The sequence below is a fragment of the Salvia hispanica genome, chromosome 6 (genome assembly GCF_023119035.1).
Source record: "Salvia hispanica cultivar TCC Black 2014 chromosome 6, UniMelb_Shisp_WGS_1.0, whole genome shotgun sequence".
NCBI classification, from domain to species: Eukaryota; Viridiplantae; Streptophyta; class Magnoliopsida; order Lamiales; family Lamiaceae; genus Salvia; species Salvia hispanica.
The window spans coordinates 38,934,569-38,946,535 of NC_062970.1; the positions used below are offsets into that span (position 1 = coordinate 38,934,569).

At 33.5% G+C, this 11,967-nt stretch overlaps 2 protein-coding genes across 2 annotated transcripts; one reads left to right on the forward strand and one right to left on the reverse strand.

Annotated features, from left to right (window-relative positions):
- Positions 1-7,901: 7,901 nt before the first annotated feature.
- On the forward strand, positions 7,902-10,742 carry LOC125196666 (very-long-chain aldehyde decarbonylase CER1-like). The gene is made up of 8 exons (XM_048095271.1): positions 7,902-8,013; positions 8,092-8,309; positions 8,409-8,641; positions 8,717-8,936; positions 9,126-9,489; positions 9,579-9,686; positions 9,769-10,233; positions 10,314-10,742. Exons 1-8 carry the CDS (start codon positions 7,954-7,956, stop codon positions 10,476-10,478), a joined length of 1,833 nt encoding a protein of 610 aa, XP_047951228.1. The 5' UTR covers positions 7,902-7,953; the 3' UTR covers positions 10,479-10,742.
- A 458-nt stretch (positions 10,743-11,200) lies between these two features.
- LOC125195308 (RING-H2 finger protein ATL7-like) lies at positions 11,201-11,593 on the reverse strand. The gene has a single exon (XM_048093477.1). The coding sequence runs from the start codon at positions 11,591-11,593 to the stop codon at positions 11,201-11,203; it is 393 nt and encodes a 130-aa protein (XP_047949434.1).
- Between the last annotated feature and the right edge of the window lie 374 nt (positions 11,594-11,967).

Consider the following 11,967-nt stretch of genomic DNA (forward strand, 5'->3'; position numbering starts at 1 on the left):
ATTCAAAACCCAACCCAAATCATATTTATCCATCCCATATCAAAGAAAACTTAGTGTGTTTGCCTCTGCTTCAGTGATATACTACTATGTATTTGCGAATAATCAGTATTGCATTTCACTTCTTGCCATTACTTATCAAACTTCATGCTAGCAAAATTCTTAATCACCACAAAGTTTTAGTCAATCCCATCCAAATGCTTGAAGGAAAAAAACAGAGTTAGATGGATATTTGTTCATTGAACTTAATTTTTTAGACTGCTTTAGTTTGAAGAGGGATAAATATCCCTACTTTAACGGTTGGGATCACCTAATACTTTCCCTTATTTCTACTCCATCCCCCACAAACATAAAATAGATGGTGGACCCCTTCACTTGATATAATGTGGCACAAAAGTTAATTTCGATCAATTTTATTGGATCACAGATTATTCAGTTTAGGTTGATCATTTGGATCATAATTTTTTTGAGCTATAATTTATTAATCCTAACCGTATAATATTATAAGACCATTCTTACATCATTATTTACTAAAAATCAATCCATTTACTTGCGAAAGAGCATTCACTTTGAAATGGCAGGTCAAGATTTGGTTATGGAAGAGGCATTGGCGCTGACTTAGTACTCCTCCATCCCATAAGAGTAGTCTCTCGCAAAAAAGTTAATCCATTTAAATTAGCAGTTACAAAATATGTAGTAGTTCTACGAATTTTGATATACCTATAATATAATCGCTTACTTTAATTTCTTATGAAACTTTAATAATCTAAGGTGAATATATACAGGCCTTATTTATTTTGTAAAGATAAAAATTCTCTTCCATATAAAAGTCTTCTTTATATATATTTCAATCCATCAATATTCAAAATCAAAATGCACATGATCTGCCCATATATACAACTGTGCTGCGAATTTAAATAGCACTTGAACTAAAATATGGAGCATATTTTTCTTCTTGAATATTTTATTCAAAACAAGGATAAAAAACCAATTTAATTTGTTGTTTTTTAGATCCATCCCTAGCAGTAAAATATATTCTATTGTGATGATAGACCAGGCCCAATTCAATTTAATGTTCTTTTTTTTTTTGCCAAGACCCAATTAGACCATCATTAAACTTTTCTTCACTAGTTTAATTTTCTGGTTTATTTATGTGATCGAAACAAATTATTTTTATAATAAAGATAAATATACATAAATTGTACACGTACATAAGACCCCTAAATTTTAAATTTAATTGAATTATGACATGAATTAATTTTGTTATTTATCATTATATAGCAATACAAAAGAAGTGATGGAAATTTTATAATAAATTTTCATATGATTTCGAGCTTGATTCGAAATAATTATACAATATTTAAGTAAAATAATATTTTTTCTTAAATTTCTAGATATTTAATTTTAGACTAAAGTCCACATTTGATTTCTTACATTTGCTCTAAAAAACTTTTTGGTCATATACATTAAGTTTGTTTCATTTTGGTCCCAAACAATATGTTTTCGTAGTTAAGTCAAATGTATTTTGACCAATTAATTACTTAATTGTAAATCTAATTAACCAGATTAACTAGTTAATTTAATACTCCATCCGTCGCAACTAAATTGAGTCACAATCCTTCTTTGGGACGTCCCAACAAAGTTGAGTCATTTCATTTTTAACTAAAAATAAAACATCTAATCACTCTTATTTTACTCCATTAAATACTTTACTCTCTCTTATCTCTCCTACTTTTTTCCTCTCTCCTATTTTATTTTACTATATTATTTAACTTATCCAACGCAATTTCTTAATCTCCATGTTCAAAGAAGTGACCCAACTTAATTGAAACGGAGAGAGTATTAAAATTTATAAAAAAAATTTGTATCTATAATACATCAACTTTTGGATTGGATGCAAATAACATTCAAATTTATAAATTTAGCATCCAAGTATGAGAAAATGTGGTATTTCTAATTATAAAACAGGGCATTTCAGATCACAATTCAGACTATATTTAATAACAAACTTTGTGGTTTTTTGACTATTTGTCCTAAATAACAAATAAACGACAATCACAATACCAAATTAATAGGCATTGCAAAATTAGACATTTACGAACGTAAGTAAGATCATTTTTATTCTGAAATGAGAAAAACATGAAGATGACAATTGACAGCATTCATTAATACATCAACTTTTTAATCAGATTCAAAATTTTAAATAATGTTCGCATCCAAGCATAAAATAAAAAAAAATATGGCATTTCACTGTGCTACAAATGTGTACAAAATAGGCACCTGTAGGCCGTGTTTATTTGATGGAAAAGTAAAGTTGTTAAGGAAAATGATTTCCTTTCAGGAATATGATTTCTTGATTATGGTTTTTAAAATTTATCATTCCTAGGAATACGACACTAGAAATATGAATCCCGAGGAATTAAAATACTGTGTTTGGAGATTTCAAAACTATAAATTTTTATTTTTGGAATAATCTAATAAATTGATAAAAATTATTAAATAATACTCCTCCGTCCCGCTATGACACGTTTCCTTTTTACTGTCCCAACTAAGATGATATATTTCCTTTTTTGGTAACTTTCTCTCTCCATACAACCAACCACTTTTTTCTCACTCCTATTAAAATATCCATCATTCTTCATCTCTCTATTTTAATACCTACATCCACCTTCTCTCTCCAATTAAAACAGACTTTGTCCATTTCACTCCTAACTACACTGCTAAGCAATGTCATCTTAGCCGGGACGGAGGGAGTACTAATCTTGAAATAACTTGATGCAGTTGGAGAAGCAATCGTGTCTTTTTAGAACCCTAATCTTTGCAAAACTCCAAAATCTTCACTTTTTGTTTCATTTGAATTAGAAAAAATTGAAACAACTAAGTGAGAAATTATATAGACAACAATGTATGGAGAGCCCCAACAAGAAAAAAAAAATATTAAACACTAATTTGAAATCAACTAAAGATATCGATTGCGAGTTTAATTGACTTTGGGAAAACTTAATTTCTACAATATTAATACCAGATTATGAACACATAAGAAAAATAATTAAAGAAGTTTTAGAAAAAAGTTTGTACATTGAATACTAAATTTGTGTATATGTATATAATAATCATCGAAATGGCGTTAGAAATACTAAGTTTGTACATTGAATACTAAATTTGCATGAGAATAATTTTCCTTGAGAACCATATTGAGGAAGAAAAGTTTAAAAATGATGAAGAAAAGTTTAAGAATGAAAAACCGTCGAAGAAGAAGACGAAAGAATACGTAATTCTACAATTTTGGTTTAGGGAAAAAGAATACTTGGGTTAGAGGGAGGAAAAAGAATCCCGGATTTTACATCAAATTTCCTTGATATTAGGAATATGATTACTTTCACTATTTTATAAAAAATCATATCAAACATAGTAATTTAAAAATTAGGAATCAGGTTACTTTCCTGATTTTCTTATTATCAAACCAGACATCGAAATTTAATAATTAGGATTCAGATTACTTTCAAATGGCATAATCCGTGCCAAACAAACATGGCTGTAGATTAATGTACAAACGTGTAAGTAACTAGAGACAAGAAGATGGTGTGAGTCGTATCAAATTTATTGAAGAACACTAGTGATGTGATTGATTAGTGTGTTTCTCGACTAGTACTAAAATCAAGAAAGGCTCTTTTTAATATCTTTCGGTGTATTCAACGTGTTGGAAAAGGATTTTTGGCCAAATTAAGATGTCAATTAAAGTTGAATAGGTCAAAAATATTTGGCAAATTTCTGGAAGTGGGAGCATGCACCAAAATAGGTCCCATATTTAAGAGATTTTTTTTCTTACTTGTAAAACGCAAAACTAAGTTGTTATTTTACTGTGACGCATAAAAAAACGTGTCTCCCAAAAACTTCAATTGCAATATAAAGAGTAATTTAGTAATATAATAATCATCTTAATAATAATTAATTTCATTTTATTCTTAAACTTTATCTATAGTTATCAAACAAAGTTAGGTTATGTATTTATTATATAAGCGAATCTATTGATTTGCAAATTAATTAATCGAAATCATTAATTAAGCTAAGTCGTAAACCGTGTCTGCAATATTAGTTGAACTAATTTCAGATTTACATACTAAGTATTAGTTTAGATAATTTATGAATTTATGATTAATTATCCCAAGCATAGTTCAAATGCTGTGTTCTATTACTTCTGCTGTTCAGAAAACATAATCTTCTTCTCAGTGAAAATGAGTCCAATAATTTTACTGTCGCAAACCTGAAAATTGGTGACATCAAAACCAAACTCAAGTAAAATTTTAAGAGTCTAAATCACATATTTTGTAAGATTCATGATATTCTTTCCAAATCAACTTTCACAAGAGGATGTATAACAACTATTTTTCTTTGATCGGTTTCCGTGAAACAACTTTCTTAAAGCCCATTAAAATAAGAAAGTATGCGCATTGTTATAAAAAAAATCTAGTATCGTCACATCAGTAGGTTGGTGGGGTTGAGAAATTTGGATAATTTACGCATGAACAGAATCACATTCAGGTGACTGTGCCGTTTGTTGAAGGAACACTCATGTATGTTACCTATATATATAAAGAAAATGCATGATAAACCAATTTCCTACCCTATCTTTGCATTTACAAAACTCATCAATTAATTAGGCCCGTTGTGGTTCTGTGGACCTATACGATTACGTTTTCATTAGTATTTTCGATTTCATTTTTTTGTCTCCACCAATGGGAGAGCTATTATAAAAGTAATAAGTACTGTAGAACTAAATACATATTTTTCTTGTTAAATTTTGATGGGGTACCTATAGTATGATTAAACAGTAATGAGTTTAATAGGTAGGGTTAATTAATAATGGTTTATATAAAAGATAAAACCAATGAAGTGACTAGTCTAAAACGAGTAATTAATCAGTCTGCACTATGGTCTATGATCCAAACAACCCATGTGGCCATTTGACTACACGTTATAAGATAAATAAGGGAATTTTTTTCGTGTTATTCGTTTCTGTGCGATTCAAATTCTCAGAAAGTGAGAGAGGTGTTCAAATTCAATCCTTGACAAAATATAGGCCAATAATTTCTTGGTTCTCTGCATCATCTATCCCCGTCTTTCACAAATATAGACGAAAATAATTAATTGGTTCACATCATCTATCCCATTCCTTCAGTCGTGTTACTCGTTTATGTGTGAGACACAAGGATTGTGATTGCTACAATAATTGTTTTTATTACTCCATATATACAAAGAGAAGTCACGAATAATAATAAAAAAAAAGGTAAATCATAGTCGTACAATGAATAAAGTTTGAATCTAATTAACCGTTGGTCGCTAGGAGTATGTCAGCAATTAGCTTAGGAATTGCATGTGTTCAAATTAAGATTAATTTCAGAAAAAAAGGTGACACTAAAGGAACAAAAATTACTCCCTCCATTTCGTAGAAATAGTCCATATCCATTTATGGAAACCTTTTTCTCCTTCTTTTTCCTTTATCATTTATCGACCCCACGATCAACTACACAATTTCAACTACTTTTTCTTCTCTCTTACTTTACCAATTACACATTAAAACTCGTGTCAATCCTAAATTACCTATTTCTATGGGACAGAGGGAGTATTTTATATTTGTCTATAAAAAGAAAAATACAATATCAGCTTTTCGAATATTTAAAGGTGCAACTACCCATCGAATCCAATTTTAGTCTGTACGTGACAGCCGACAGGTTGTGCATTGGCTATTTGCTATTGATAGTGTTAGATGTACTCTAAACAATTTTCCAAATTTGGCAAATATAGTAAGAAAAATGACGAAATTTGAATTTATTCGAATTGATTTTATAACGGAAATTTTTTTAGGTGAAATTATGTACTCCGTATAATATGACCGTCGGGAAACCATACATTGACGTCATTGTTTGTAAATTTTATGATGTTATCAATTCATAAAGAAAACAACATTACTTGGTTGAAAATCATCAATAATACTATACTATTATAAGCGACAAGATTTTTTCGTGGTGAATTAATTGTGACCTAATACAAAATTTCATTTTATCTAAATTTAAAATTGTGTCAGATACCAAAATTCATTACTCGTCGAGCAATTTGCCCAAAACTAATATTTCAAATTTAAAAAGTTGGTATGAAGAGAATTTGGGTATTTAAAATTAAAAGTACGTATGGGAATTGTTGAATAATTGGACTCATAATCTCATATTAATATTGTCGTGTAGTTGGAAAATAGTTTGATCTATGCCTTAGAGTTTTTTGGAACCCTTGTCGTGTCATACTTTTTTGTACTTCAGATTGTTTACTAAAACTAATCACTATCTATATTTGTTATTTTTTTTTGTTTAATGATATGGGATGTTTTTTTCATTAATAATGCTACATTTACCTTCTATGTTTATATCTCTTATACAAGAAATGTTATGCTACGCGACTGATTTGGGCGACTGATGAGCGCCATTCCACGTTAGACAACTGTTTACTTCTTTTGCATATATTATCAATATTAAATTATCTTACTTCTATGCTTCGTCAACACCGCTCCACTCCTTTTTATTTTTTTTTAATTGTGAAAGAAACTCATCTTCAGAATCTCTCTCCACCATTCTTTTACAAAATTGAACTCTATACGCAATTTTATCCTTCCATTGTTTTGACTGCGTTTTCAAAAATTTTTGCATAAAAGTCAGAGATAGGTATCTAAGAAAGCTCACCAATTTTCGATGTTCAGGCTACAATTTCAATTGAAATTTTATCTCAAAAGGTGAAAAAATGGCAAATAGACAAACTTTCGTTGAATTTTACTTCCCCTAAATGAGCTGCAAAAATCACTCTTCATTCTTGCGGAATTCCAACCTTTCTTATCAATTCTTAAACCACAATTCATCGTTCTTTCTAAAAGGTCACAAATACTTGGAAATTTTCCTTCCTTAATCATCACCAACCACTACTCTTATTTCTTCACAAGAGTCAACGATGCTTCCACAATTCCAACTCTCCCAAATTTAGAATTCCACGTCGACCACTAGACTTATCCCCAAATATCAAAATCTTCAAATTTCGAAAACAAAAAAGGATCAGAATGTGGGGAGATGGAAGAAAAGCTTAAAATTTGCAGAGCATCCAAAACGATGAAGAAAATTAAAACATTTTTGGAGAGTGAAATTAATTGAAATGATTAAAACTTTCAATGAAATTATTAAATTGGGGTAGCAAATATCGAGAAGTTGGGGAAGGAATACATACATTATTGAAGGGAAGGAATACGGAATTCTTATTTCATAGTGAAAAAAACGAAGTTGCAATTTATATATGTGAAAATGATATAGAGAAAAGGGAAGAAGAAAATAACGAGAGCTGGAGCTTCATTTTGTAAAAATGAATGAGGGAGAGAGATTATGAGCGGTGTTCACGGAGGGAGAGAGGTTGATGAGAGAGAAATGTATAGATAAAAAAAGAATCTTCAGACGTGGATTGGAAGCGCTCATCCGTCGCGCAAATTCAATCGCGCAGCATATCATTACTCTCTCTTATACTTCATCGATTTTGCATTATTCTCATACAGATTCAGTATTTTGGAAAATTATAAAAATAAAACTGAAATTGAATTCAGATTTATTATTTTATGCTAATCGTCCTTTTCAATGTTTTCATTTCTCTTTCTTTTTATATTTTTGAGGTAAAATTTGTAAGTTTATAATAACTGACACTTTAGCCAAAATTTATCTTTTACTACTACACTTGCCGGAGCATGTGGAGACAGAAAAGTTAGGTTAACTGTACTTTCTACAAAAAGAGAGTATAAATATATTAGTATACTTACATGTAACATATATATTGTCCTTGATTTTATTTGTTTTAAAAAAATTCTTTTAAATTTTTCGTGACATTTTTTCTATTTAAGAGGCTGATATTCAGACAGAAAAAAACATCAAGAAAATGGCTACCAAACCAGGAATGCTTACCGATTGGCCATGGAAGCCTCTTGGAAGTTTAAAGGTACTCTAGTCTGTTTGTCATCACGTACAACTCTTATGTTTATCGTTTTCATCAATCTTAACACAATTTGATTTGTAGTATATAATGTTGGCTCCATGGGCAATGCATTCTGTAGCAAAAGCCAAAAATGGGTTGGAGTTGGACTACTTTAATCTCCTGATCCTCCCATTTCTGCTCTCAAGAGCTCTCCACAACCAGATTTGGATATCCTTCTCTCGCCACAGAACTGCTAAAGGCAACAACAAGATCTCTCAAAGACCAATCGAATTCCAACAAGTTGACAGAGAGACCAACTGGTCTGCTCCATATATTTTCTTTCTAGTAGGAGTACTCACTTTTTTTTTTTTTTTAAAATTTCTTTCAAATTGCTAAATTACAATGTCTGTTGCATTTAGGGATGATCAAATTCTGTTGAACGGACTTCTCTTCTACTTTTTCAACTCCATACTGCCAGCCTCCTCTTCCTTGCCGGCGTGGAGGACTGACGGCGTCGTTATAACTGCATTGCTCCATGCCGGCCCCATCGAGTTCCTCTACTACTGGCTGCACAGAGCTCTGCACCACCATTATCTCTACTCTAGATACCATTCTCACCACCACTCCTCCATCGTCACCGAGCCCATTTCATGTAAGCAAATTATGGTGTTTTTGTTTTGTGTTTTGTGGGGGTGAGAAGTTAACGGCGTTTATGATGATCATGCAGCTGTGATACATCCCTTTGCAGAGCACATAGCCTACTTTATGCTGTTTGGGATTCCACTTTTTGGAACCTTTTTTATGGGCGTGGCTTCCTTGGCTTCTATCTTTGGATACATAACCTACATTGATTTCATGAACAATATGGGGCACTGCAACTTCGAGTTCATCCCTAAATGCCTCTTTTCCGTCTTCCCTCCTCTCAAATACTTCATGTATACGCCTTCGTAAGTATGTTTACTTATGACTGTGTATGGTGTCGTTCAGTTGTCATGTTTACTTGTGACTCTATACGGGGTCGTTCAGTTTCTATGTTTACTTTACTTATGACTATATATGAGATCGTTTAATTATCTTATTTAACGAACTGAACGCAATCTATATATTCGATTTTATATGATTGTCATGTCTATCAGGTTCCACTCGCTGCATCACAGTCAGTTCCGGACCAACTATTGTCTCTTCATGCCGCTGTACGACTACATCCATGGCACTGCTGACAGGTCATCCGATGCCCTCTACGAGAGCTCACTCGAGAGGCCACAGGAGATTCCCGACGTGGTGCACCTCACCCACTTAACCATGCCGGAATCCATCTTCCACCTCCGCCTTGGATTCGCCTCGTTCGCTTCAAGGCCTCATGAATCCAAATGGAGCGCGTGGCCTCCTCTGTCATGGCTGCTCACCTTCATCAATGGTGGCAGCACCTTTCTTGTAGAGACAAACATGTTCGGAAAACTCAAGCTACAGACGTGGACCATCCCACGTTATAGTATACAGGTAATTAAACACACCATATATATATATTATATATAGTCATGCATGTTGTCATGTTATATCAAGCCTTCATCGCCCAAATATACGTGTAGTATGGCCTCAAATGGCAACGACAACGTATCAATACCTTAATCGAAGAAGCCATTCTCGAAGCTGATGTACGAGGCTCCAAAGTCATAAGCCTAGGATTGCTCAATCAGGCAAGTCCTCCTAACCTTAACCAATTATGAAATACAGTAGACACTAGTCATGCTAAAATGAAGCTATTTGGTGAATTATCAGAGCCAGGAAGTGAACAGAAGTGGAGAATTTTTCATTGAAAGATACCCAAAACTGAAAGCAAAAGTTGTTGATGGAAGCAGTCTAGCAGTAGCCATTGTGCTAAACAGCATTCCCACAGGAACAACCGAAATCCTATTCCGTGGCGCTCTCTCCAAACTTGCTTTCGCCGTCGTATCCGCTTTGCTCCAACGCGGCATTCAGGTTGCAACATTCTACGAAAAGGAGATGCTTAAGCTATCCGCGGCAACTAAGGGTGAAGTTGCAGTGTCCAAAAGTCAGAGTCAGAAGGTATGGATAGTTGGAGATGGATTATCAAGGGATGAACAGCTCAAGGCACCAAAGGGGAATACTCTCTTCATTCCTTTCTCCCATTTCCCGCCAAAAAAGGAGCGGGACGACGCCTCGTACTGCCACACTCCTTCCATGATCGCCCCTCCTTCTCTCCAAAATCTTCATTCTTGTGAGGTTAGTAGTGTAGACTTACTCTGTTTCGAGATGCATTTCAGGTCCTCTGTTTCCCACATATTTAAGGCATGTTTTGGTAGAATTGGCTGCCGAGAAGAGTCATGAGTGCTGCGCGCGTGGCCGGAATACTGCACGCCCTCGAGGGGTGGGACGTGCACGAGTGCGGCCACTCCATGTTCGACGTCGACAAGATTTGGGAGGCTGCTATTAGACATGGCTTTCGCCCCACAACCATTTCCAAATGACCACCACCATATATATGTACTCCATTTATTTTCTCATGCAATTTCTCTTTCTTACTACAGTACATGTGTGCTTATTCGGTTATCCGACCGGACCAATTTCAACCGGTTTTGCAATGAATCAAGACCAAAGGATTGGTTTCCGGTCTGGTTATGGTACCGATTATGCTCGGTTCTCTCCTGGGACCCTATTAAATTTCAATTTCAATTTTATATTTTATAATTATTTAACGTACACTAATACAAATATCTAAATGTTTGTACGTATTTAATTGTTTAGTTTTTTTAGTTATTAGATTACTGAACATTCAAGTATTGGATTATCAAATTTTTAGGTATTAGATAATGAATATTGTTGGTTTGTATTTTAATTTTTAGGTATTAAATTCATGAATTGTTATATTTTTAGTGTTGGATTGTTAATTTTTATCGATATTGAATTGTATAAATTTTTATTTGAATAACATCAAATTAAAATTGAATGAAAAAATCGGTTCTTCGGAACCGGCCAATTAGTAGACCGAAATCTTATTCTGTCCGATTCCCATGCCCTTCGTGTAATCGGTTTTCTGGTCTGATTAGAACCGCCCATTGGTTTGTTTTTGTATTAATTAGGTTCATTCAATATTTACTACAAGAACACAAGATTACAAAACGATTTTTTCTGTCGCAACAACTGTAATTCACATACAAAGAATCAACAAACAAAACAAGATCAAGAAGCATTAAATGTTGGCACACAGCATGGACGAGAGCTCATCGTTGAGAGGATTGCACATTTTGTGCAGAAAATCGTTAATCAGCGCCAAAAGCGTGGACACGACATCTTTCCACTCGTATTGACTCCGATTGAGTGAAATAATCTGAGGCAGTTGAGCTCTGCAAAGAGGACACGTGGAGTGTGATTGAAGCCACACATCAATGCACCTCGAATGGAAGGTGTGGCCGCATTCCGGCAGCTTCCGGCACCCATCGCCGCCGCATATGTCGTTTAGGCATATGGAACAGTAGAGCTCAGTCTCCGAGCTCCCGTCGAAGTCGGAAGCTGCAGTTATCCGGTCATTTTGGTCGGAAATTTTGTTGAGGAAGGTGAGAGAAATGGAGGTGAATGATCCCATGCTTGATCAAGTTTGTTTGTAAAATGCTCTGTTTTTGGTGTTGAGAAATGAGGTTGATCTGATTGCTTATATAGTTATGATGAGAGAATTAAATCAAGATTGTGACAGAGAAGAATTCTTACAAAGGTTGAATAAGTTGAATTGGATTCAGCGGTAAATTATTTGAAAAAAAAAGAATGGTGATTTTTTGAATTTGGAGATGACCGAATAGAAGTCACATGTTTAGTCAAAGTGGAGTTTGATAAATAAAAATTGAAAATTAAATAGAGGGCCGTGCTGGGACTGTGTTAAATTAATTATTGACTTTTTCCTTGTAGTTTTCTCAGAGTTTCTATTACTACAAGTGAGTTCAATTTTGAACTATTTTACCAATG